At 54.3% G+C, this 27,752-nt stretch overlaps 1 protein-coding gene across 3 annotated transcripts in view; it reads left to right on the top strand.

Annotated features, from left to right (window-relative positions):
* GALNT9 (polypeptide N-acetylgalactosaminyltransferase 9) overlaps nt 1-27,752 on the top strand; it is a 91,824-nt gene that overhangs the window by 51,277 nt on the left and 12,795 nt on the right. For all 3 annotated transcript variants that reach the window (XM_004276624.3, XM_049697919.1, XM_049697918.1), the window contains exon 6: nt 4,614-4,731. In XM_004276624.3, coding sequence (XP_004276672.1) covers nt 4,614-4,731 — 118 coding nt within the window. The remainder of the gene's footprint in view (nt 1-4,613; nt 4,732-27,752) is intronic.

Below are 27,752 nucleotides of genomic sequence, written 5' to 3'. Positions count from 1 at the left end.
CGGGAGGGGCAGCACCACAGTCCCCAGCGCTCCCCGCAGCCTGTTCCCCTCGGGCCTCGAGCTGGGGGTTCAGGAGAAACAGGACCGCAGGGGCAGCCGCGAGGTCCTTTGCTTCCAAGGTTGTTATCCAGAGGATGGCCCTCCTCTCCCCCTTCTCAGGGAAGGGTCTTCACACAACCTCCCCGCGACAGCAGACCCCGCGGGAAAAGCCCTGGCACCCCAGTGCCTGCAGAAAAGGCTCCTGGCCACCCTCTGATGGAGCCCCTCACCCTGCACACCCCGACCCCCGGACCCCAGGCTGGGAAACTGCATCCCCGGGGACAGCGCGGGCCTGGAAGGGTCTCTCCTGAAAACCGCTCTGGGATTTCTCGTTTCCCTCGGACCTGGGCGCGGACCCGCTGCCCTTCTCCTGAAGGATGCAGCTCGCACACCCACCCTGGAGCCCGGGTGGGAAATTAGCCTGGGAGAGGCTGGCGTGTGAAGATTTCCTTTAGGAAATTTCCCTACCGTTCATTATCCTTGAAGCTCAAGGAAGAAAAAGGCGTGAGAAGAAGGCTTGGATTGCTGGAGGGAAGTATCTCAGCCTTGACAGAAGGAGAAAGACGACTCCCCCCGCACGTGGAAAGGGGAGTGAGGGGCCCGCAGGCCTGGTGTGGGCCCAGGGGTCCTGCGTGCTGGGGGCGGCTGGCCGCATGCGCAAACCATGTCACTGAAATGGAGCTATTTCCCGGGTCTGAAGGAGGTCAAAACGGGACCCGTGACCAGTGGCGTGTTCGTCCCCGTCTCCGCGTGGCTCCGAGCTGCCAGCAGGGTGCAGGCGCGGAGCGTCTTGGCCGCGTCGTACGGACCCCCGCCTCGGGGAGGGCAGTGCAGCCCCTTGGCGCACGCGGCTCGCATCTTCCAGGGGCCGTGGAGCTCGTGCGAGGGTTTGCACCCCGTCCCCCGAGGGGAGTCCAGATCCAGGCCAGTGTGTCTGGTGGAGGCGGAGGGATTGCGGGTGTAAGTCGCTACCAGTGGGGCCAGAGGAGCCCGGAGGAAAGGGGGACGCTCGGGGGGTGGCAGAGGGGCCCCCTCCCAGCACCCAGTCCCCCCCACCAAGCAGGGGAGCGTGGAACGAGGCCCCAAGTAACACACGCACACTCACACACACATGCGCAAAATCACACACAGATGCACACACGTGCATAGAGGTGCACACACAGATACAAATGCAAGCACACAGACACACGTACACACTCTCACACACAAAACCACACAGACCCGCCCACCCAGACACACACGCACACACACACACACATATGCGCAAGACCACACATAGACCCGCGTGCACACACACATTCACACATAATTGCTTCTCCGGTCACGGTGGTAGCATAGTGACATTTTCCTGCTGACTTGTCACTTACCCTCTCCTGAGCCGTCACTTCCCGTGGTGCTGGGGGTCTTGGTAAGCACCTCGCCTGCTGGGTGGGTAACAGTCCATAAAAGGGATGGCTCGAAATTCATTCGACCGTCTACACTGATGGACTCTAAGTTGATTTCCCTTTGGCCGCTATAACTCACGCTGCAGTGCACAGCTTTGTGCGAATAGCTTTTGGATTAGTCTCCTAGGATAAATGCCAGCTGTGGAATCAGGGGATAAAATAATAACAGCAAACGGTTCCCAGGCTCCAGACACTCCTCTATGCAGTTTTCATCTGCACAGCAGCCTGTGGAGGAGGCACCGTCCTGCCTTTCACGTTATGGGTGGGGCAGCCGAGCACAGAGAAGCTGAGCGACTTGCCCAAGGTCACACAGCTGGTGCACACCGAGCCGGGTCGTCGTTGCATCACTGCACAGGTATCGTTGGCTGTCTATTCATAGCTTTGGACTTTTCCAAGACAGTTGAGCCAACCCACCCCAGTTTCTCCACAAACTCGCCACCAGTGCATGTGACCCCTGCACCCAGTTCGGCAGCGAGTCTGCAAGATTCTGCACACGCCTTCCCTGTGCTTGTGCCGATTGCCTGGCCATGCCCTGCCTGCGAGCACGTGTTCTTCCTCAAGATGCCGGGAGCAGATGACTCTCTTGTCCCTTGTCACTCTCCTGAAGGCTGAAGGACCCGTTTGTGACCTTAATTCTATGCACTCCCATTTATACAGAACTCCAGAATTCCATGGACTCGAGGATGTGGATTGTCTATGCGTGGGTGTCTGGGTGTGTCTCTGTGTGTGCATGTGTTGTATGTGTATCTGTGTGTGTGTTCACTGCAGGTGTGGGTCTGTGTTTATGTGTGCGGGGGTGCACATGTGTGTTTCTCTGGGTGTTACCTGTGTGCATCTGGGTGTGTACATGTAGGTCTGTGTGTATGGGTATCTATCTGTGGGTACGTTTGTGGGACCATGTACGTGTATTACATGTGTCTGTATATCTGTACATCTGTTTGTTGGGTGTGTGTCTGGCCTTGTAGTGGGTGTGTTGCGTGTGTGTCTACATGTGTCCGTGTACCTGTCTGTTGCATGTGTGTACTTTTGCACGCACGCGTGTGTGTTGTGTGCATCCATGCATCTGTGTGTGTCCGCATGTCTGTTGCCTTTACAAGGCAAGAGCCCGGGTGAGGACCCTTTGCAGAGATGCCGCTTGCTATATCCCGGCATGTGCACATCAGCCCCGATGTAAGGATGCCCCCAGGACGACACGTCTCCCCCTGCCCGGCCGAACCTGAGAACCCCTCGGCCCTGGCTGTTTTCTGTAAACACAGCAAGAATTTCTCATGCAAATAAATTCCGTGCCAGCTGATTCTGCTTCCATCGCCTTCTGAGTTTAAGTTTATTTTGGAACTCTGAGCAGTAATAAAAAAATTCTTACTAGCTACATCAGACTTGGGAGGGATTTGGTAGTTAAGTTCACCAGAGATCGCCTGAGATTTTTGTGTCGTTAAGAAAATGAGAGAAATATCTCTCTTGGTTGGTGAACCATAACTTAACCAGTCAAACGCTTGCTATTACACATCACAGATGACATTAAAATTTCGTTGCTGTTAGATTTGTGGCTCAAATGTCATGACTGAACAAATTGGATCTTTTTACAAATAAAAGGATAATCGCCTTTTAATGCCTCTGTTATTCTTGGACAACTCATGGGCATTTGCTTCTGATGTCCTAGTCACATTGAAAAGAAATGCTTCTTTTAAATTGTGATTGAGAACAATTTATCATGGCGTTATCATGAGTGACTTCATACCTGTGGGAGCAGCGGGACAGCGGGGGGAACGGAGCAGGAAACAGCCTTAGCCTTCAGCCTTGCCAGGACCACAGGGGCCTTCGGGGACAGTGGGGAGCCTTTTTGTTTTTGTTTTTTAATTTATTTGTTCTATTTTATTTTTGGCTGCGTTGGATCTTCTTTGCGGTGCACGGGCTTCTCACTGCGGTGGCTTCTCTTGTTGCAGAGCACAGGCTGTAGGCACGCGGACTTCAGTAGTTGTGGCTCGCGGGCTCTAGAGAGCAGGCTCGGTAGTTGTGGCGCACGGGCTTAGTTGCTCCGCAGCATGTGGGATCTTCCCAGAGCAGGGCTCGAACCCGTGTCCCCTGCATTGGCAGGCAGATTCTTAACCACTGTGCCACCAGGGAAGCCCCAGTGGGGAGCCTTTACTAGTCCTCTCAGAGCTCGGAAGAAACTAAGCCCTCAGCCTACAAGGGAGGTGTCTTTGTTTTGAGGGAAACACGTCCTTCAAAAGCTTGGAAGGTCCTGCTTTCTTACAAAACAGAGACTGTGTCTACTTCTTGCTAGCAAGCTATTTTTCCGTTCTCTTTCCTTTCTCTTTTTTATCCCCTCCGACTAATAGGCACTCAGTATATCCTGCATTCATGATGTGAATGTATCATGAATGAATGAATGAGTCAGCAAATGTGCAGTTCTATTCACAGTGACACCGTCCACTTTTCTCTGCCACTCTGTCTCACCCTGTCCTGCTTTGACCACTGCTGCTCCATGAGACCAGTGGAGGTCTCAACACTGATAGATTGTTAATGCATTTTAGAAAAAACTATAACCAGCACATTGACACATGATTTTACAGATACAATTGCTTGGGACAAGGCAAGATTTACTGACATTTTAAAAATATGTAGCTGTAAATAGAATTATTACAGGAATAATAGTACAGTTGGCAGTCTTTTGCAGACAGCTGCACAGGTTGTGTACTGTACAACTTCAAGGTGTGTCATTCAGAGAGAGTCTGATATTGAAGAGCTTCCATAGAGTTGAGCAGTGCACAGCCTGTGCAACCGCCCATTACAGCCCTGACTACTGATACACAGATAAAATAACGAAGGAGGTAGGCAAGTGACTGATGATCAGGGCAACTAAACAACTCATCGGGTAAACAGATTTTTAAAAATTTCCACTAAGTTGCCTGAATTGAATACTGGTTTTTGTCATCTCTGAGGGATGCAAAGGCAAGTCCTAGGCAGCCCTGCCCGTGTCCCAAGCCCTGGGCACAGTGACCAAGCGGAGGCGAGGAGTGCAGGGATGAGGTGTGGGGACTTGGAAAGAGGATGGTGAGCCCACCCAGGCTGTGGAGATCCGGGGCCACACACCAGCAACCAGCTCATGCACTGCCTGCTTCCCTCCAGAACCCCGGCCATGATCGGCTGCTCCTTCGTGGTGGACCGGGAGTACTTCGGGGACATCGGCCTGCTGGACCCGGGCATGGAGGTGTACGGTGGGGAGAACATCGAGCTGGGCATGAGGGTAAGTGTCACTGCCTGGCCACCGAGGCCTCATGAGGGGACCGTCTGCCGAGCAGACCTGTTGGCCTGGCTGGTCCGTGAGCTGCGTGTTACCAGTAAGGGGGACGTAAGGCCCCCAAACTTAGGTCAATGTAAGAAACCTCGATGGCAGCGGGACTGGGAAACATTATGAATATGGTAACAAGAGGTTGTGTTTTGGATGTGACTTTCTTTCTCAAGCCACGCGTTTCGTTGCATTACACTAAAGTGGGGGCTGGTGGGGGGGTGGAAATTGTAAAGGCTGGTCCTCGGCTTGGGGAGTTTGCACGATGGCGACGAGGAGACCCACCCTGTTTCGTGGGCTTGTCTTGGTGGATGTGTGTGAAGCAGGGTGCAGATGGGGGTTGTGAGCATCTGAATTCCCCACGGCTGCTCCTGGGGGGGCAGCTTGTAGAGAAGGCTCCAGAGAGGACGTTTTCTTCTAGGAATTTTATGATTCCAGGCCTTATGCTCAAAGCTTTAGTCCATTTTGAGTTAATTTTTCTGTATGGTGTAAGACAGTGGTCCAGTTTTACTCTTTTGCATGGAGCTGTCCGGTTTTCCCAGCACCATTTTTTGAGGAGACTATCTTTTCCTCGTTGTATATTCTTGGCTCCTTTGTTATAAATTAATTGACAATGTGTGCATGGGTTTGTTTCTGGGTTCTGTATTCTGTTCCATTGATCTATGGAATGTTTTTATGCCAATGCCATATGTTTTGATTCTTGTAGCTTTGCAAGGTAGTTTGAAATCAGGGAGTGTGATGCCTCCAGCTTTGTTCTTCTTTCTCAAGATTGCTCTGGGGTCTTTGTGGTTCCACACAAATTATAGGATTGGCTGTTCTATTTTTGAGGAAAAATGTCATTGGCATTTTGATAGGGATGTACTCAATCTGTAGATTGCTTTGGGTAGTACAGTCATTTTAACAACATTTTTCCGATCCATGAGCATGGATACTTTTCCATTTATTTGTGTCTTCTTCAACTTCTTTCATCAATGTCTTATAGTTTTCAGTGTGCAGGCCTTTCACCTCCTTGGTTCAGTGTATTCTTAGGATAAAATCAGGTTTGGTTCGGAGCCCAGTCAAAGGCTAGTATATCCTGGGCTCTGTTCACGGCTCAGCGGGACGGTCACAGCATGATTAACGTGACGTGACACAGCCCATCCAGAGAGGGATGGGCAGGGCTTTCAAGGGCTGTGGACCTGGGGTGCCAAAGGACCCTGCTTCCAGGAGAGTTCGGGTTTGAGCCCTCAGCACCAGGTCGTGGGTTACGACCAGGTCACCAGGTCACCAATTCCTTGCCCTTCACGCACAAATGCTCCTTCTGAGGTGCTGTGACCCCGCTCCACACAGAATGCTCAGAGGCCCAGGATGGGGAAGCAGCTTAGCCATTGGTACCAGGGGCTGGAACGCATATCCCCACTAGCTCAAGCCTAACTAACCAGCTGGTTAGCTGTCTACCCAGTGGCGACACCAGAGCCCCCAAATCAAAGAGTTTTTGACACTGGATCTGTTAGCCTTGACAGAGTACCGTCACCCGGGAGGCCTAAAGCCACGGCCCCCTCCTCTTACTGCACTGAGGCTGGAGTCTGAAGTCTCCGGGGCTGCGCCCCCGGGGGCTCCCAGGGAGGGTCCTTCCTGCCTCTCCCAGCTCCCGGTATTTGCTGTGAACCCTGGTGCTTGTAGATGCGACCCTCCAATCACATGGCCGTCTTCTCCCTGTGTCTTTACGTCCCCTCCCTCTGTGTGTGCTCCCCGTTAGAAGGACACCAGTCACACTGGATTAGGGCCCACCTGAATGACCTTGTTTTAACCTGATTACCCCTTTATTTTTTTTAAAAAAAAAACACTGTTTTAAGTTTCCTCTCTCTTTTTTTTTAGACCTTTTTTTTTTTTTTTCTTTGCGGTACGCGGGCCTCTCACTGCTGTGGCCTCTCCCGTTGCAGAGCACAGGCTCCAGACACACAGGCTCAGCGGCCATGGCTCACAGGCCCAGCCGCTCCGCGGCATGTGGGATCTTCCTGGACCGGAGCACGAACCCACGTCCCCTGCATCGGCAGGCGGACTCTCAACCACTGCGCCACCAGGGAAGCCCCTGATTATTCTTAATTATCAGCATTGCCAGCACCAAGAGCGTCCCATCCGGGGGCAGAGTAACTTAGGCAGCTGTTGGTGCCCCAGCTGGTGATGTCCTCTCTCCAGGGGAAGCTGACTGAGCTTGGTCATGGGTCCAAACTGTGAAGCAGGGCAGCTCCAACGGCCTGGAAATGACGGTGGCCCACGGGGCTCTGGCTGTGTGGGAGCGAGGCTGCCAGCAGCTGGGAAGCCAGAGCTGGAGGTCAAGGATGTGACCCCCACACTGTCACCTCTGACCTCACTGCCGTGGCCTCCGGCCCCTCTTCAGAGAGGCCAAGGCTCAGGGTCTGGGGACGGCCAGTGAACTGAGCAAGTCCTGCAGCAGCAGGTGGGCCACGAGCTCCCAGCCACCAGCAGCCAAGCCTGAGGTTCAGAGCTGTTTCTGGATGTAAAACAGAGGAAGCCAGCGTGTGCAGTGACTGTCCCATTATATGGGACAAGAATCACAGTTAGCCAGGATGCTGAGTCCTGATGACACCGACCAGGGTTCTTGGCCTTCCCCAATCGATAGAAATTGTCCTGAGGCCAGACAGGAAATTCAGGCAAGGCGTTCCTGGGGCCCCTGCTGCAGGTTGGGGGGGGCGGTGCGGAGACCAAACAACAGCTTCCCTTGCTTGCCCGCTCCCTGAGGGGGGGCTGGTCCCTTACATGGGGTGAGGGTAGGGGTGTGTCCAGGGGTCGGGCTGGAGGCGTGGCTCAGGTGGTCTGCCCAGCGCCCAGGTGGTGCTGAGTGCAGGGGGCCTGCTAGGTGCCCTGCTTTTGCTCCTGACACCCTGTTTTTGCTCCCAGCTCTTCAGAAGCGGCAGCTGGGTTTTATTTGGTCTTTTTGTATCTTTTGTCCAGAATTTGCAGCAGCTGCACATGCGTGCATTTATTTTTAGTCCCGTATAGTTTCTTCGTATTTATTGCTGGAGGAGAGGTGTGTCCAGGTACAAGCACTGCAGCAAAGGGGCCCAGGTTCCAGGTCCCAGCCTGTCTCACTGAGGCCCCAGGATGCTGTGACAGCCGCTCCACCGCTCAGAGCGCTGAGCAGAGCACGTTCACAGGCAGAGCAGGAGGGGCCAGGAGACCTACCAGAAGGGTGAGGCTGGTCTCTGGGCCTGGTTCTCAGACTCCAGCTGCACCAGAATCCCTTAGAGTCTCCTTAAAATAGATCACTGGGCCCCAACCCAGAGATGTGGATTCAGTATGGCAGGGTGGAGCCCGGGAATCTTTTTTTAAAAATTCATCTATTTGTTTATTTTTGGCTGCGATGGGTGTTTGTTGCTGTGTGCGGGCTTTCTCTAGTTGCAGCCAGTGGAGGCCCCTCTTCGTTGCGGTGCGCGGGCCTCTCATTGCGGTGGCTTCTCTTGTTGCAGAGCACGGGCTGTAGGTGCACGGGCTTCAGTAGTTGTGGCACGCGGGCTCGGTAGTTGTGGCTCACGGGCTCTAGGGCGCAGGCTCAGTAGTTGTGGCACATGGGCTTAGTTGCTCTGCGTCATGTGGGATCTTCCCGGGCCAGGGCTCGAACCTGTGTCCCCTGCCCTGGCAGGCGGATTCTTAACCGCTGCGCCACCAGGGAAGCCCAGCCAGGAATCTTAATTTCCAACAAATTCCCAAGGGCCACTGACTCTGTTGGTCCAGGGAACCCACTTTGAGAACCAGCCTCCGCCCAGCCGCCACTCTGCGGACCGTAAGCCGGCCAGGCTTGCTCTGCACAGGGCCTGGAGCACTACTGAGCGCTCTGTAAATGCCCACGGATGGACGGAAGGGCAGCGGCCGGGGCCAGGCCTCGGGGTCCACTGTGGCCGAGCTCTGCTGATGTGGGGCTGAACTCTGATTGGTTTGGGGTCCTTGTGGATTTTGTGGGTTTTTTCTGGGGTTTCATTTAGGTTTTTGTTTGTCTGTAGGGACTTAGGTCACAGAAAAGATTATTTAAGGCTGGTTTTTAAAAACTTATATACAGTTTATTGAAGTTACACCTTTCCAAACCTGTTTGCTTTAAGCTTTTCAGTTAAACCTAGAGACCATATTATTGTGGTTATAAATAAAGTAAGAACACTCAGCTTCCCCTTTTCTTTGATTAATGCTTGATTAACTCAGTTTAACAGATTAAATGCTATTAAACAACCATCAGTTCCATTTCTGCCTTTAGTTAATTCAATTCCCTTGAGCTTTTAAAATGACACAAATGTGGCGTATTTTCTTTTCTCTGTAAGCACATTGAGTGCCTGATATCATGGCAGAAATTCCCCTAAGCGCTTAAAAGCTCTAGAGTGTCTAGTATATTAAACTTATACCAAATCTCAGCTTCCCTGAAGCATTTCGGTATTGTTTGCTAATGTTTAAAATTCTCTGACAAGGTCCAATTTTAAATCACAAATTGAGAATCAATCCTCAGTTATACACGTTAAAATGGAATCAGAGGATTAGCCGGCAGAGTCTTCGGTATGCTGACTTTTCTCAGCTGTTTTCGTCATTAAAGACAAATCCTTTCCGATGATTCCTGAACCTGGCAGAAAGTACCAGCTCTCCGTGTCTGATTGATTCCTGCACCTCGACACTGGATTCTAATCCTTCCCAGTGTTAGAGGATGTCAGCTCGGGAACCACAGTCAGAGTCCCAAGGAAGCTGCAGAGCCCCTGGGGGCTGCCCCTGACCCCTGGCCTGGGTGTGGGTAGCAGGGGGCTCAGTGGACATGCGCCTGGGTGGAGGGACCGCCCTGGGGGGGATGAACCACCACTGGAGACGCAAGGCGCCCACACAGGGAGGGGCAGGGGAGAAGTGCCCCGACAGACCTCTTGCGCCCTGCCTCCTTCCAAACCAAACCCAGCTGGGAGCCTGAGGGCAGGAAGGGACCTGCCTGGAAGGGCGACCGGGCCTTGCCAACCCAGCCAGGTGGGCCCGGCCAGGGGTTGTGGGCCGTGAGGGCAGGAGGAGGAATTTGAGGACGGGGACCCCCAGGGGCTCGCAGTGGCTCAAGTCGGAGGCAGTGCGGGGTCAGGCAGAAGCCAGCATGGGGGAACCGAGCAGGGAGGGAGGAACAGTGGGTGTGGTCGAGGTGAGAAGACACCAGGTGTCGGGGGGCCGGATGAGGGCGACAGCCTCATCCCACATGCCGTTGGGGAGAGAGAAGTGAGGCTGGACGCCACCACCAGCATCCAGGAAGCAGGCTGTGTACGGGGTAAGGTTAGGGTCGGGGTCCATCTGAGACCCCAATCTGTCCGAAAGAGAACTTGGTATGGGGGGTGGGGGAGGCACTGCCCTGGGTGTCACCACGTAGGCGCCTGGGAGAGGGCGATGGAGAGACAGGCCTGTCTCCATCCCTGGTGGCACCTGGGTGGGAATATCCTCCTGGAGGATTTTGCAGCATGGGGAACGGGGAAGGAGGTGAGCCTCCACGAAGGAGCGTCTCCTGAAGGAGAGGCAGGAGCCTGTTGCCGTGGTAACTAACTGGGGGCACGAGACACCTCACTGGGAAGAGAGGGCACCCTGCGCAGTGGTCGGGGAGACAGAGGGGACGGGGCGGGGGGTGATCCGAACGTAACACGAGCAGTGCCCACGCCCACCACGTACAGTGCGCGGCCCGCAGTGAGGGGGCGTCCAGGAGTGGGGTAGGTGCCCAGTGCACGTGGGGGACAGCCGAGGCCGCATGGGGGTCACGGGGTGCTGACCGGCGCAGGTGGAGGGCAGAGCTGGGCAAAGCCCCCGGTCCCAGCTGGTGAGGCAGGGAGGGGTCCAGGTGTGGAAGCTCCCTCGCACCCAGCTGTAGCTGGGAGACCTGAGCTCTGTGAATGCACAGTGACTGCGGGTTTGGCCATTAGACAGCGACAAAGGGCCAGGTTGATGCTCCCCTGGGTGAGTTCTAGCCGGTGGTCACAGTGACGAGGGATTGGAAGGAAGACAGAAACCCTCCGAGGTGTTGAAGAAGGGGCGTCCAGCAAAAGGAGGCCCGGCAGCAGGCTCCGTCTGGCCCTGGTGCTTTGACCACAGGTGGGTCCCCAACACCCCTGGTCTGGGTCTCCACTTTGTAAAGGGGGCTCTGAGCTCTGAGCTGGGCAGTGTCCCCCTAGCTGTTGGGGAGGGGTCTGGGGTTGGCGTTGCCTGTGGGACATCAGGGGACATTTGCGGACTGGGGTGATGCAGGTGTAGGTGTAGATATGGATTAGGTGTGGAAATGGGTATGGATGGAGCTACAGAGGCGTAGATATAGATATTGCTGTAGATCTGGATATAGATATGGATAGACAGGCGTGTAGAATCCATACAGATTATAGAGATAGATATGCATGTACAGAATCACACATACTTACGTACATTAAGTGTACAGATGTGTGTATATATGTATATATATTTTTAAACTTTTATTTTTTTCAGTTATAGATATATATACATTCTTTTTTCTACTCTTTTCCATTATGGTTTATCCCAGGATATTGAATATAGTTCCCTGTGCTATACAGTAGGACATGTTGTTTATCCATTCTATATATAATAGGTTACAGCTACTAGACCCAAACTCCCACTCCATCCCTCCCCCACCCCTTTCCCCCTTGGCAACCACAAGTCCATTCTCTTTCATAGATAGGTTCATTTGTGTCATGTTTTAGACTCCACATGTAATTGGTATCATGTGGTATTTGTCTTTGTCTGACTTACTTCACGTAGTATGATAATCTCTAGTTGCATCCATGTTACTGCAAGTGGCATTATTTCATTCTCTTTATGGCTGAGTACTATTCCATTGTATATATATATACACCACATCTTCTTTATCCATCATCTGTCGATGGACATTCAGGTTGTTCCCGTGTCTTGGCTACTGTGAACAGTGCTGCTGTGAACATGGGGGTGCCTGGATCTTTCTGCATTAGAGTTTGGTCTGGAAATACGCCCAGGAGTGGGGTGGCTGGGTCATAGGGCCACTCTATTTTTATAAACTTTTATTGTTGACCGGATTTAAGGCAGCTTGCCAGGAAACAGAAAAATCCCAGCAAGATAAAGTAAATTATAAATAGCAAGAAAGAAGAAAGAAAAAATCAGACAGAGACATGGAAGGGAGGTGGGACCTCCACGGGCGAGCCCGGAGGCCGGGATCAGAAGCCCAGGACCTCCCCTCTGGCGTCGGGTGAAGGCAGGCCCACATCCGGGGCAGCAGGCTGTTATCGCAGAGGCCTGCGGGTGGGGAAGGCCGGCGGACGCCTCAGTGATGCCTGCCCTGTGCTTTGCAGGCTGCCCTCTGCTGTTAACAGCCAGTGGCAGGAAACCCATGGGCCCGAGGGCAGCAGCTCCACTGTCTGTGCCCCGGGCTGGGGCCTCCGGCTCAGTCCCTGAGTTCAGGGCAGGGTCTCCTTACAAGCCTAGCAGCCCGTGGGCCACAGCAGAGTGCAGAGGAGCGAGGCAGCAGGCCCGGGCCGCGGGGGGTCAGAGAGGGCAGGTGTGCCCCGCCCCCGTTTAGAGCAGGGACGACATTCATTTCAAGCCACCTTTCCTAAATGTCGTTCTCAGTGGAACAGTTGTTTAACGTCATACAGCAATGTGGCCCCGTGGCCGTCCCTGACCCAGGGCACTGGAGCAGTTCCACACACCACCGCTGGGGGGCGGGGTGGGCCACGCCGTCCTCCATGTTCCCGGCCTCGGGGCTGTGCCCGCAGGATCCCCTGCAGGCTGCACGTCCAGGTCCTGGAGAGGCTCTGGCGGGGCCGGGCTGGGCATCCCTCCCCCATGCCTGGGGCTCCAGCTCCTGCCCTGACAGTCCCTAGGTGCTTCCGGCAGCTTCCAGGGAGAGGCCTGGGCGCTGTGCACCCCGTGCCCCTCACAGCCCGGCTGTTGCCTGTCGCTGGCTGCCTGAGCCCCGCCCTCCCCACCGCCCGCCCTACCGGTGACCAGTCCTGTGTTGCATCCCCTGTTTGAAACGATCGGATTAGTTTCTGTTCTGATCGGGGGTGCCTCGCAGCCCTGGGCAGTGTCCTCCCAGAAAAGCCACCTGTCCCTGGAGGAGGGGGGCCTGGGTAGAAGGCCTCCATCTCACAGGACACGAAGAGGGACAGGGAGTGAATGGAACGCGGGCCCAAAGCCCAGGAAGGAGGCTGGACGGCGAATCCCCGCTGAGGGTGGATGCGATGGTAGATGGGATTGTTTCTTGAATTTCTCTTTCTGATCTTTCGTCGTTAGTGTATAGGAATGCAACAGATTTCTGTGTATTAATTTTGCAACCTGCAACTTTACCAAATTCATTGATGAGCTCTGGTAGCATCTTTAGGAATTTCTACATATAGTATCATGTCACCTACAAACAGTGACAGTGTAACTTCTTTTCCAAGCTGGATTCCTTTTTTTTTCTTTTTCTTCTCTGATTGCCGTGGTTAGGACTTCCAAAACTCTGTTGAATAAAAGTGGCGAGAGTGGACATCCTTGTCTTGTTCCTGATCTTAGAGGAAATGCTTTTCACTGTTGAGTAAGATGTTGGCTGTGGGTTTGCCGTATATGGACTTTGTTATGTTGAGGTAGGTTCACTCTATGCCCACTTTCTGGAGAGTTTTTATCATTAATGGGTGTTGAATTTTGTCAAAAGCTTTCTCTGCCTCTATTGAGATGATCATATGGTTTTTCTCCTTCAGTTTGTTAATATGGTGTATCGCGTTGATTGATTTGCGAATATTGAAGAATCCTTGCATCCCTGGGATAAACCCCACTTGATCGTGGTGTATGATCCTTTTAATGTGTTGTTGGATTCGAATTGCTAGTATTTTGTTGAGGATTTTTGCATTTATGTTCATCAGTGATATTGGCCTGTAGTTTTCTTTTTTGTGGTATCTTTGTCTGGTTTTGGTATCAGGGTGATATCAGGTGGCCTCGTAGAATGAGTTTGGGAGTTTTCCTTCCTCTGCAGTTTTTTGCAAGAGCTTCAGAAGAATAGCTGTTAGCTCTTTAAGTGTTTAATAGAATTTGCCTGTGAGGCCATCTGGTCCTGGACTTTTGTTTGTTGGTACTTTTTGTTTTTGTTTTATAAGTTATGTTGACTCTTTTTAAAAAATTTATTTATTTAATTCATTTATTTTTGGCTGCGTTGGGTCTTCGTTGCTGTGCACGGGCTTTCTCTAGTTGCGGCGAGTGGGGGCTACACTTCGTTGCGGTGCCTGGGCTTCTCATTGCTCTCTTGTTGCAGAGCACGGGCTCTAGGTGCACGGGCTTCAGTAGCTGCAGCATGCGGGTTCAGTAGTTGTGGTTCGTGGGATCTAGAGCACAGGCTCAGTAGTTGTGGCACACGGGCTTAGTTGCTCCGTGGCATGTGGGATCTTCCCAGACCAGGGATAGAACCAGTGTCCCCTGCATTGGAAGGCAGATTCCTAACTACTGCACCACCAGGGAAGTCCCAAAAGTGTGGTTTTGAGACAGGCTGGGACCTGGGACCCTTTACTGGAGTGCTTGCAGCTGGACAACAGAATACGAAGAAAGTATAAGGGACTAAAAATAACTGCACGCATGCTCAGTTGGGGCAAATTTTGAACAATAAGGTACAAAAAGGCCACAAACCAACTGCCATTTGTCAGGTGCAGGGAGCAAAACCGGGTCCTGCCCACGATCCCTGCACACGGCATCACTGAGTGGGTGGGCAGACCGCCTAAGGCTCCCCTCCGGCCTGAGCCCTGGACCCACCCCTGCCCGCTCCCCATTTAAGGGACCAGCCCACCTTCCCCGGGAGCTGGCAAGGCCACCTCTAGTTCTCGCTCCCTGGTGCTTCAGCACAGCCCTGATAAAGCCTCGCCTGAATTCCTCACCTGGCCTCTTATCAACATCTACTGATTAAAAAACCCGGGTCGGCGTCAATCCCACCTGGAATTCAGCTCATCTCTGGCCTGCACCCTTCTGCCTTCTCATCTGCTCTACGTAAAAGCCAAGAGAGGGCTATTGCAACCTCATTAGGGCTTCCCCACCCTGAGAATTAATCCCAGACTCCCTCCCATGGTGTGCAGGACCCTCTCGCCATCCTGCTGACCATGTGTCCTGGTGCCCACCCTCTCGCCCACCCGCCATCCTGCTGACCATGTGTCCTGGTGCCCACCCTCTCGCCCACCCGCACCAGCCCCTGACCTTCGGCCTCCCTGTCCAAACCGAGCTCCATCCCCCACAGCCCAGGAGCCCCGCCCAGCCTGGCTGCTCCTGACCCTTGGTCTTGGCCCTGCCCAGCCACAGCGCACCAAAGCCTGGCTGTGTCTCCTTGCACGACACGGCTCTACCCATCACTGTCTCACTGCTTTGCTTACTTTTTACTGCCTGTCTCCCCGCTCCGTCACCAGCTGGGATGCGAGTGAGTCCTTGTGCCCAGGGCTGGGTCTCCTTCACTGCTGCGTGCGACTGCCTGTCGACGTTTAGGTTTACTTACAGAATAAACAGATGGGTCATTTGGGAAAGAGGGGGCCTCTGTGCTGTGCTAAGTGCTGGGTCGGTGGGGGGGCATCAAAGGGAGGCAAGCCGTCCATTGTCTTGTTGATGAAAACGAGCGTCTGGGTGCTGACCACCGTCCCAGGTGCTGGGATTCGGCAGGGTACGCACGTCCCCTCATCCCCAGGCTAGCAGTGTCTGGGATGGGGGAGGTTGTCATTTTAAAAGGGGTAACCAGGGAAGGGAATACAGAGATGTGACATCTGAGCAGACATGAAGGAGAGGAAGCGAGCTGTGTGGCTACGGGGAAGTGTTCCCGGCGAGGGAACAGCAAGTGCAAAGGCCCTGTGGCAGGAGCCCGTGAGCGGCCCTGGCCTGCGTGCTCCTCCCCCGCCTTCCTGGAACCCCTGCTCCTGCCCAGATGGCCCTTGAAGCCACCGCTGAATCCGATCCGTCGTTAACACAGATGACCACGCAGCCCTTCTGATAGATTCAGTCCAATTAGAGGAGTAATTCTGTGGTCTCGGGGCTAATTTACATTTCTGTGATTGTCGAAATGCCAACTGCTCGTCCAGTAATGAGGAAAGTCCTCGAGCCAATTAGGGGGAAATGAATCCGTCGCGTCCGTTAGGTTTAATAAAGGTCAAGACAGAATCAAGTGGCGCGCGCCTGGTTAGGCAAAGCTCTGCCACACAGAAATTGGAAATCGTTCGCTTCTCTATTTTAAAATGTTCCGACTCGCTGCCTTCCCAGGGTGTTACAGGCAAACCTCTCAGCACGGAGGGCAATTACTGGGCCTTCAACTCCCGACCCTCTGAGGGGCTGTCTTAGCGCTAGACATCTGGGGGCCGGGTGGTAGGTTTTCCCTATTCCCCCGGAGTGGATCGTCACAGGCTCCTGTCCTGCCAGAGCAGGGAAGTGGCCTCGTTACTCGTGGAGGAATCCACGCTGCTCCACGGGCCACACCAGAGGGGCTGTGGGTGTCCCCCAGGCTGGTCCTGGACCTTTCTTGGTGGCAGTGGGAGTAGACTGTGAAGTCCCATCTGGTTCTGCTTCAGGAAGGGCTTGTTCTAGTCACAAGTGGGTCTGTCTGCCTGATAAGGTGAGGACGCACGTCCTCTCCCCAGTAGCCCACAGGGGGACCGCTCGCCTGCCCAGCCAGCCTCCGCTCCCCCAAACAGATGACCCAGGCCTCCAGACAGCGGAAGCAGATGCAACGCGGGGGAGGGAAAGTCTCATCCACTTGAGTGTTCTGTGGAAAAGCCCCTGTGGCTACATGGGGTCTTCAGATGTCCCCTTGAGACTTGCCTTTGGAGGTGGTCCTGCCCGTCAGCCACCTGGGCCACCTCCTTTCTGAGCCTCAGTTCCCACTTCTGTCCCCAAGGGGCGTATAGGACACAACTCCTGGGGCCGGCTGGGGATTAAATGAAACGTGGCCAGCATGTGACGGCACTCATTGTTTGTGCAGGGATTTCTGGAATACTATTTTTCTTCCCTTTATAAGAGTGACTTTTATTAGAAAAACACAAGGTCAGCTAACAGGAACAAAATTAAGTCACCCGGGATTCTGTCTCTGTTGTCGCCAGGGTGGATGTCCTCTCAGAGGTGCCTTGCGTGTGTCTAAAATTCTCTCCACGTGCACATAATGTGTGCCACATTTTCGCTTATGTTTTATATATGTGTACATTTCTGGAAAGCCATGACCCCAACAGTTACTCGACGGTGGGTCTCTGTCTATAATGGGGCCGCCCCTCCACACGGCACAGCCCTGAAGTCGTGTTCTCACGTCTGGATCTTCCTTCATGTCTCAGCATTTCCTCAGGATGAACTTCTAGAAATGGAACTGCTAGATCAGCTGAAACACATCATTTTATGGCTTTTGATACAATTTGCCAAATCCCCCGCCCTGCCCCCCACAAAAGTCTGTGTGTGGTGTGTGTCTGTGTATGTGGTGTGTGTGTGTGGTGTGTGTGTGTGGTGTGTGTGTGTGGTGTGTGTGTGTTTTCTCAAATGGTACATGAGGAGGCAGTTTCCCAGGCATATAACACATGTGATCTGATTAAATATAATCTTCCTTTTTTCATACATGACAGACACACAGGGAACGTCTTGTTGTTTAACTTGCTTTTCTTCAATTACTAATGAGGTTAATTTTTTTTTGTTTTTGCGGTATGCGGGCCTCTCACCGCTGTGGCCTCTCCCGTTGCGGAGCACAGGCTCCGGACGCGCAGGCTCAGCGGCCATGGCTCACGGGCCCAGCCGCTCCGCGGCACGTGGGATCTTCCCGGACCGGGGCGCGAACCCGTGTCCCCTGCATCGGCAGGCGGACTCTCAACCACTGCGCCACCAGGGAAGCCGGAGGTTAATATTTTTGTACATTTGTTGACCATATACTTTTCTTTCTTTGCTAATTTTTTTCTCATGACGTCCCTCATTTTCTAGTAGATTTTAAGAGCACTTCATACATTAGGGATATTAACTCTTTCCTGTGTGACACGAGTGCTTTCCTTGTTCTTAATTTTATGATGTTGACTTTTTATAGAGAGAATTTTTTAATGTAAGTACCTACTTTTTATTAAATGGCTTGTGTATTTGCTGTCCTTCTTAGAAAGGCCTATTTGAAAGACTATTTGACCACATTTCCTTCTGACACTTTTATAGTTCCTTTTTTACATTAAAATCTTTAATCCACTTGGAATATGTTATTTATATAAGTTAGGTTGTGATATTTCTTTATACCGTTTTAAATGATGGACTATCTCTTTTCGCACCGTCCGCTAAGCATTCCATCCTTTCCCCCGATGAGAAAGGCGGCCTTTACCATATTCTAAGTGCTTCTAGATACGCTTGTGTCTATTTTGAACTTTTTACTTTTAGCCATTATCTCCTGCTTTATAAAATATGCTAATGTCTAGCAATTGAATGCTTCCTCCTTGTCATTTTAGAATCTTCCTGGCTGCTCTCTTGCTTTTCCTCTTTTGTATGAACTTAGAAACATTTTATCAGACTCTGTCCACCTGTACATCAGTTGAGTTTACAGAGTGTCACACAGGAATGGATGGGAAGATAGTCCTGGCCCCTGAGTCCCTCGTGTTCTAGGACCCTTTGCCTTGTATTCTTCTCGAGTGCTGGCGTACGTCATCAACCTGAGGCTTCTGTTTTACGGATCCAGAAGGTGCTCGGGTTCTTAGTATGTGGCCTCACCTGATCTGGAAATCCTGTTGGATGCCTGGTGAGGCTGTACCGTCGACCCTCCAGGTCTCTTCAGATCTCATCCACTTTACCACATCTTCCTCATCGTGCCATGTGTTCTGGGTAATGTCCTCAGCTCCATATTCCAGTGAACAAATTCTACCTTCAGCCAGGTCCAGATGACTACTTAAGCCACCTGTTTAGCGTTGCCTTTCAATTTTCATGAATACAGCTTACATTTATGAGCTCTTCTGGTGGTATTTTTCATATCTGCTTGTTCTTTTTTATAACTGCCTGCTGTGATTCATACCTCCTGTTCTGTACTGATGAGTGCTTTTCCCTCATTCCTCATCTCTTTGAAAAATGTTAATAGTCTGCTTAAGACCTTCTTAGTCACTTTTTCTCTCTCTCTTTCCTTGGGTTTAAATCCACCCATCTTTGGATTTGTTGGTGACTCTCCTGGAATCCGGTTTCCTTGTGTGCTGTATCTTCACAGCACACTCACTCATTCCTGGGAGGAAGTTTCAGGTTATCTTGTCCCCAGATCCATGGCTCAGAATTTAGTGGCTTAGGGTTTTTTTTCCTTTTTTTCTTTTTATCGAACCATAGTTGATTAGCGATAGTTTTCACCCTGAGATCTCCAGTTTCATTTCTCATGCAGAGAACCGGATTGATTCCAGGTGCTGTGTACATGTCTGCTTCCTCTCCTGGTAGATTATTTCTGGCTGAACCCCAGGGATCAGTCAGAGCTGGTTTCGCCTTCTACTCTACAGGGAGCCTAGTCTCAGCCCCAGGCTTCACACAGGATCCTGGCTACACGTTCAGCCCCGCCCCCTCGTAAGGGTTACATGCATCTGCCTTAGAGCTTCCGCCACACTTACATCAGTGCATTTCTGCTCTCTCTGAGCTAAGCGGAATTTCATCTTGCTTTCTAGTATATATTTTTAACTTTTAAAATCATTTTGTCTATCATTTCTATATGTTTGGGGCAGATAGGGGAGATTTTCACATCCATGATATTAGCTAGATGTCTTCTTTGTCATTTCATCCAGCTACAGTGGGCTTGGTTCCATGGGAATCATGACCTAAAAAGTATAGCCTCACTTCTGTTTGAGGACAGAAAACTCAATAAGACGTGGTCCCACCCTCAAGTAGTGTTCAAGGGACACAGCTTCTGAAGTAGACGATTATGCCAAGTGCTCAAAGGACTAATGAGAAGGTGGGGGGAGGGATGAGAAGCCTCAGCGTTTAGCACAGCTGTTCTCAAATTGCAGCAAACATCAGAACCCCCCCCCCCACAAAGTCCTTATTAAAACATTCCCAGAGTTTCTGGTTCAGCAGGAATGCAGCCGGAGTGCAGCCTGAGAATCTGCATTTCTAAGGAGTGTTGGGGGGTGCTGATGCTTCTGGTCCAAGGACCACAGTTTTTTTTTTTTTTTTTTTTTTGGCCGCCTTCCCCAACCAGGGATTGAACCTGGACCCCGGCAGTGAGAGCACCAAGTCCTAACCACTGGACCGCCAGGGAATTCCCCAAGGACCACACTTTGCACACCACTTGTTTAGAAGGAAGGAAACTGGTTTTTTCTTTTCTTTTTCTTTGAGAAGTTCAAAGCATTCAGTGAAACAAGTGGGAGGAATCTGGAATGAAAGCTCAGCTTGAAAGTTTCTGGCATAAGAACAGAACACTGAAACAGCAGTTTTCATAGCATATGTGTGTGTATATATATATAACCTCAGATAGTCCGGGAAGAGATGTGTTCTTGTCAAAATTTTATGAATCGAGCCCAACTGAGCCCTGGGAGATGGGACTTGCTTTTCCAAAGCTAAATCCAGTCAAATTCTGCCCCTGGAGATGAATCATTCCCGCAGAGCAAGGAGTCTGTGTGACGAGAGGGAGGCATCAGCCTTGGCTGCCCTGTAGGAATTATTTCCTGAAATTGGACCTGGGCTGGGGGGGTGGCAATTGAGCAGATTGTAAATCTTTTTTAAAATTAGGTTCCGATGTGAAATCTCTAAACATGAGGACATCGCTTTCTTCAGGGTGAATATAAAGCCCTGTTTTTTTGTTAAAGGTGGAAACTCTGTACGGCCAAAAGGAAGATGATGGTTGGTACCTCTTGGGTATGTGCCAGGTGTGAGGCAGGATGCCTGGGTTCCTGTCAGCCTCAGCCTGGACCACTGGTGCATCCGACCTTTTTCCTTGAGGCCTGGGCTAGGAACACTGAGCTTGCTTCGCCTCTCAATTTGATTTCCTGATCTTAATACAGCTTTGCACATTGCCTAGAGTCATGTTGATTGTATGCACTAATGCGGATGAATGGGTGGGTGGATGGATGGAAGGATGGATGGATGGGTGGATGGATGGATGGGCAGATGGATGGATAGATGTGTGGATGGATAGATTGGTGGTTGGTGGATAGGTGGTGGATGGATGGATGGGCAGATGGATGGATAGATGAGTGGATGGATAGATTGGTGGTTGGTGGATAGGTGGTGGATGGATGGATGGGCAGATGGATGGATAGATGAGTGGATGGATAGATTGGTGGTTGGTGGATAGGTGGTGGATGGATGGATGGACGAGTAGATGGGTGGATGAATGGGTTTATCAATGAGTGAATGGGTGGTGGATGGACAATTTGATCCGTTTTAGATCCATGGATTATTACAAAGGTAAAGAAGACAGAGGCCAGCCTGAGTAGATGTTGGCCATAGCTTGACAGGCAAAGTCCCATCCTCAGTATTTTCAAGGTGAAAACCAGCTTCTATCATGTTCAGTGGATCCCAACACCCAGAAGGAAACGTGTGTGTTCATCACATGTAAACCTAGGAGTTAAGAACTAAATTATCCCCAAGTTGTCCTCACCACTTACAAACGCAGGCTAGCCCAAGGACGACAAGCCCAGAGACTCAAGAAGATGTTCCTCGTAATACACAGCCTGGACAAAGCCAGCTTTAAACTCAGAACAGCACTCAGCAAAGACGTCAGCTTCAGCCCCTGTGGCTCCCTCGGGCCCTGCCACTGAGCCCCCTGCTCACCGGTCCAAAGAGAAAACACACTCCCCACAGACTGTGGAGCCCCTTCCCAGAGAGGTGGTGAGGCTACATGGATCTCAGGAGAAAGATGCCCAGTGAATGCCAGGGACACATCGACGGGAAGCCAGGATTGGGTGCTGCAGGCCTGGGGACCCACCGACATCTGCCATGAGCCTCCTGCCATAGAAAATCCCTTCAGGGCTGCAGGGTGGCGCAGCGAGGAGATGCCAGGCTGGGCTCCCACACCCCGCCTCCAGCTTCCCCACTCTGCCTGTTACACTGCTTGTTTGGAACCGAGGAATTGACTCACGCGGATGAGCCCACATGGGAGAAGCCTCGGAAACGCCAGCCCCTCCCCAGCTCTGGCACGGACGCCCCTTAGAAGGGATGAATGGAGGTGGGCCGCTCTGGACCTCTCATTTGCTTCTCCAGCCTTCGCTCAGCACGTGCTCCTTCTCTTCCACGGGGTCTCCCACGCAGGTGGATTGCTCCCCTCCATTTTGCTTCTCTCCCCTCCCCCCTCCCCTCCTCTCCCCTCCCCCCTCCCCTCCTCTCCCCTCCCCCCTCCCCTCCTCTCCCCTCCCCCCTCCCCTCCCCCTCCCCTCCTCTCCCTCCCCTCCCCCTCCCCTCCTCTCCCTCCCCTCCCCCTCCCCTCCCCTCCCCTCCCCCCCTCCCCTCCCCCTGCAGCAAAGCTCCCCTGTGTGATTGCAAGCCTCCCTTTCCTGGAGGCCAGCACCAGCCCGCCCCATTAGGTGTGGCCTCCCACCCCGCCCCCCACTCCCAGATGGGGCAATGCGGGGAGGGGGCGGCAGCTCCACCCTCAGGCCTGAGCAGGGACATTCTCCCACGCTGTCCTCGGCGCCCGCGCCCACGCTCCTCCTCCATCCAACAGGCGCTGGGAGAGCGCGTATCCGCCACGAAGTGCCGGGTCCCCAGGGGCCGTGTGGAGCCGCCCGGCCTGTGCCCCGCTGCCTGCAGCGCGCTGAGACGGAAGCCAGGCGTGAACTCCTGTGCGCATGCAGTGAGATCCGGTTGCTGATTAGAGCGATCAGCCTATCCTGATACCGCAAAGGGTCTCTCTCCATCCTCAGGTCTAGGGCTCAGAGACGAAACGGCCAGCTGGGGCCATCGGGGTGGATGTGGGACGTGCCGGCCTGGGCTGGGCCCTCAGGGAACCCAGCGGCGTGAGCTCCCCGGACGGCGGGAGAGGACGTCTGCTTGGGTGAGCCTGTCCACGTGGCAGCCGAGGCAGCTACCAAGAAACAGCCGTCACCAGGAACCGAGGGCCGCGCTCAGAGAACCCTTCCAGCCTGGACGCACAGCAGAGTCCGCGGAACAGCCGTGACTCCGACGCCACCAGGCATCTCTGCGCACACGGGGAGCGCTGATACAGCTCAGCTCAGGATGCGTGCCAGGGATGGTTTGTGTTACTGAAAGCCTCCCTGTGTCACCTGCAAATCATGTGAGAAAGACTTGAGGGTCCCGAGCAGGTCGCCTGTGAAACTGACGACTTCTGTTATGCCAAAGTGGCCCGGGGCGGGGCCCACGGTGCCTGACTGGGGTGTGCACCCCCGAGAGCCAGAGTCTGGGCATCATTCCCTCCCAAGTGGCCTTAAACAGGCTGGACCAGAGAGCAGTAACGAGGACGCTGGCAAGGCCACCAACAGCAGCAGAAGTTTCTCCCAGGCCCGCACATGGGAACCAGCAGCTTCTCAGATCTCCCAGCAGCACACTCTGAGTTTGCCCAGCAGCTAGAATCTTCCTCCAGGGCAGCTGGAGAATAATAACGGGGACGGGCCTCTGTGGAGTGGCCAAGCGCACCCTGCTCTGTGAGATGAAAGCTGAGAGGGAATTGGGGTCGAAGGCCCTGCTGTCACCTGCTGTCCCAGCCCCCAGGTAGCCGCCAGCTGTTTTATTGTTATTCAGGTATAGAGCGGCCAGCGGATCAGGAGACCACGTCCGCTGACGGGAGGGGGTTACTCCCAGCTCCCAGGAGGATGGGCCACGGGGAGGTCAGGAGGCAGAGGGTGGGGTGCACGGGGGTCAGAGCCTTTACTGGGCTTCCCAGGGGAGGATGCCTCAGGGGAGCCCAGCAGTGGCTGGCTGAGCCATTCCCGGGGCTCTGGGGCGCGGGGCTGGCCCTGCCCTGGGGGTGAGAGCCCACGGAGGGGGGTCGGGGGGGGCTCGGGCTGGCTGGGTTACACGTGACGGAGCGCTCAGGTGAGTGGCTTACAGCCTCCTGGAATCCGGAACCTGGGAGAGGCCGTCCCTCCGGGTCAGCGAGGCCCCAGACGTCAAAGTATCAGAATAAAGAAATTTAAGACAGTTAAGGGAATTCCCTGGCAATCCAGTGGTTAGGACTCCGAGCTTTCACTGCCGAGGGCCCAGGTTTGATCCCTGGTCGGGGAACTAAGATCCCACCGGCCTCTTGGAGCCACCAAAAAAAAAAAAAAAGAAGACACAGTTACTACACAGGCCAGCCCTCCTCTCCCCCCTGCGTGGCTCCCCTCTGGCCTGTCTCGAGTCTGTGCAAGCCCAGGCCAGCTGTCTCGTAATGAGCCAGCATCATAGGTCACGGACGTTTGCGTTTGGGCACATGAATCAATGCCCTCTTTTCCAGTGCCCTTTGGGGTGACCCTTCCCCTGAATAATCCTGAAGGAGGTGGTGTCCCCAGCCCTGACCCAGCCTGGCAGTGGCCACGTGCGTCAGGCTGGGCCACCAGCGGTGCTCCCCAGGTTCTCTGAAAGTACAGGAAGGATGGACAGATGTTTGGGGAGGGGCTCAAGGCTCAGACTGCCTGCGTTTCCAGGCTGAGGGACCAGCCCCGTGGTTTGGTTTTTTTTGTTTGTTTTGTTTTTCGGGGTGGTTTTGGCCACGCTGCGTGGTTTACGGGACCCTAGTTCCCCAGCCAGGGATTGAACCCTGGGCCGTGGCAGTGAAAGTGCCGAACCCTAACCCTGGGCCGCCAGGGAGTCCCCGCAGCCTGGTGGTTTACCTGTTCACCTCTTATCCGGCGCTGTTTCACCAGCCAGCGCCCACCTGTGGAGGGACTGGATTCGTGACCAGGAGCTCGGCCACCGGGGCACCTCCCGCCAGGTCTCCCAGAGGCGCTTCTCAGCTGTGATCAGGGAGGGTGGGCCGGGCCTGAGCTTCCGCACTGCTGACCGGCCCCCAGGCCGCTCTGAGGGGAGAGGAGCTGCAGCAGCCCCGGCCGCTCTCCTGCTTCGACGCTGGGACCCCTGAGGCCTTCGGGGTCAGCCCTGAGGCAGCAGACGCCCGACCCCCATTCCTCCTCCATCCCCCTTGGGGACCAGGGCTGCGTCTGGAGAAGCAGCTGCAGTTGTTTGCTGGGCCGCCAGCTCCAAGGGACCTGAGATTTGCTGGGTCTCTGCTCTGGGCCCGGAGCTCTTTATTTCGGGTCCAAGATGTGTCAGCGGCCTTCTGTCCCAGTGGCCGGCGCGCTGAGCCCTAGGGCTCCGGCAGAGGCCCCGGGGGGCTCCTGGATGTCCCTCCTGAAGTCCCCCCACGGGGCAGGGGCTGCTGACGGACCGTTATTTCCGGGCTTTGTAAGAAGGGCTCGTGTATAAAGGCTGCTGCTCTGGAATCCCAGCCTCAGACACCAGCAGCAAGGCTCCGGGAGCTGAGATCTGCTGGCTGAGGGGCGGGGGTCCCTCTGGGCGGGGTGGGCGCCCCCCCACCCCCGTGCCCTTCGCCCTCCCTCCAAGCCGCTGCCTGAAGGCCTGACACCTGGTCCTCTGCCTCGTGTTTGCTGTTTCTGTTTGGGTGGCAATTAACCAAGTCGATTGAGATAATTAGTGGTTGAGACACAGGGTGGGTGTGACAGGAACACTTAGATCGTGTGAATCGTCCCCGTGACGCCTTTCACAGCTGTGGGTGAAGCAGAAACTTCAGGGTCTTTGTGCAAGCGTTCTGAATCCCTGTCCCACCACGAACCAGCTGTGTGAGCCTGGATGTGTTTCTTAACGTCTCTGAGCCTCAGTTCTTATTTTCGTCTGCAGCGAGGGCGAGGTTAATCCCCTGCTCGCCCCCGCATGGCATTGTTGGGGTTTATCGTCATCCCACTGCTACCTCCTGGTCCAGCTTTGTCAGCTGGGAATGCGGCAATGGAAAACCCCACTGACCGAGGCTTACATTTTAGTGGGGCAGACAGACAACATGGAATCAGCAGGTAAATGGTGTCACATGTTAGAAAGACACAAAAGCCACAGAGGGAGACAGGGCTGCCCGGGGAATGAGGCTTGAGGGGCTGCGCTTTAAATGGGGTGGTAAGGAGGGAATCCCGGAGGAGGTGACATGCGAGCACAGTTGAAGGTGGAGAGGCGGCCAGGCAGGCAGAGCTCGGGGAGGGCGTTCCCGTCAGAGGGAGCAGCCGGCACAGGGGCCCTGGCAGGGTGTGGGGTGGGCGCTGAGACGAGCAGGGGCGAGGGGAGGTTCAGAGGCCTGGACGGCTGGACAGAAGCCCCGGCCCCGGCTGGAGACTAGGCAGGCACGGACAGCAGGGAGGCCCCTCAGGAAACGTGCGGTGACGGTGGCCACAGAGGATGGGCAGGGGGACCGGGCGCTTGCCCTGCGGGTGTGCAGAGCTTCCTCTGTTTGTTTCCGTGTTTGGCCTCCTGGAAGGTTCCCGGCTCACCAGGTGACCACCTGCGCTCCCAGCCTCCTGGGCAGCTGGGCCCCGTGCCGGGGTTTGACAGAGGTGTGTGAGCGGAAGTGGTGGGAGTTGGGCAGGGCCCTCAGCCCTCCCCCTGCGGCCCCACCTCCAGCCACGTGGAAGCAAAGCCACGTGGAAGCAAGACCGCGTCTGCAGCTCGGGACCTGGGCGTAAACATGCGCTGCGTCTCTGGTACAGAGCGTGCGCGGTTCTCACCATCGGGCGGAGGCCGTGGAGGCTGCCTGCTGAGCCTGCAGGGTGCCAAGCAGTGGTCCCGAGTGGCCATGAGCCGGGCCAGGGGAGAGCGTGCTGGGCACGCGCTCAGTGAGCCACGAGGAGCGGGCAGCCTCCCCTCCCTCGCTCGGGTGATTTCTTATCCCAGCCGTGGGTGGTGTCAGGAGGGGCCGCCCGTTACCTGCTGTGAGACTTTCCTGTCTTCCTCTGCTTTCCCGGGGCAGAGAGTAGGGCCGATGGAGCAGGCAGGGCTGGGCCGTGCTCTTCCCCGAGACGGGGGCTTGGCGTCTGTGGTGGGTGAATGGCAGCCCCGGAGACCTCTGCCTGGAAGCTGTGAGGGGTCTCAAGATGAGATCCTCCTGGAATTAGGGTGGGCCCTAAATCTGATGGCTGCTGTCCTTACCCGAGAGAGGAGAGGGGAACTTGAGACACAGACCCATGGGGGGGAGGCTGCGTGGCGGGAGGGATGGGGCCACAAGCCAAGGGCACCTGGGACCACCAGAAGCTGGGAGAGGGAGGTGGGACCCTCCCCTGGAGCCCCAGAGGGAGCGGGGCCTCAAGGGCTGTGAGAGAATGTGTCTGTTGTTTACACCTGGTCTGCGGTCCTCCTTACGCAGCCCCAGGAAAGGAGCGCGGCCTCTAGTTGGTGTGAGCTCTAGCAGGCCCCGCCTTCCACGCCTCCCGTGAAGCCAGCCCCGCTTCTCAAGCCCCTCCTCATGGGCCCCAGAGTGGGTTCTGCAAATTCAGGCTGGAGCCCCGAGGCATCAAGGCCACTCTGCGCAGTTGCTGTCTGGGAGGAATGGGCCTTGGTGAAGCCAGCGCCACTTAAACTGGGCGTGAGGCAGAACGTTTAGGCTGAAGAAGGCTAGACAAGAGGCCAGAGGGACCCACGGAGTGAAATCCATGCCCAAGACTGAGAAACACCCAGTTGTATTTGTCAACAAGACTTTAGCTTGAAGTACTCGTGCCTGCCAACTTACCGCGATGATTTAGCCCAAGAAAGTGTTTCTGATGTGGAGTACAGCCTTGATTTTAATAGTGAAGAAACTACAGGAGGAAAATCTAAATGTCTAGTAACTGGGGCAATAGGGAAGTGAATTAAGGCCCATCCTCTCTGCGATAAGAAATGACAACTTTTGGACTTCCCTGGTGGTGCAGTGGTTGAGAATCCGCCTGCTAATGCAGGGGGCACGGGTTTGATCCCTGGTCCGGGAAGACCCCTTCCACCGCAGAGCAACTAAGCCCGTGCGCCACAACTACAGAGCCTGCACTCTAGAGCCCGTGAGCCACAACTAAGGAGCACGCGTGCCACAACTACTGAGGCCTGTGGGCCTAGAGCCTGTGCTCTGCAACAAGAGAAGCCACCGC

Source organism: Orcinus orca, chromosome 15 (genome assembly GCF_937001465.1).
Source record: "Orcinus orca chromosome 15, mOrcOrc1.1, whole genome shotgun sequence".
In the NCBI taxonomy this organism is placed as follows: Eukaryota; Metazoa; Chordata; class Mammalia; order Artiodactyla; family Delphinidae; genus Orcinus; species Orcinus orca.
This window is presented reverse-complemented; position numbering and strand designations above follow the sequence as displayed.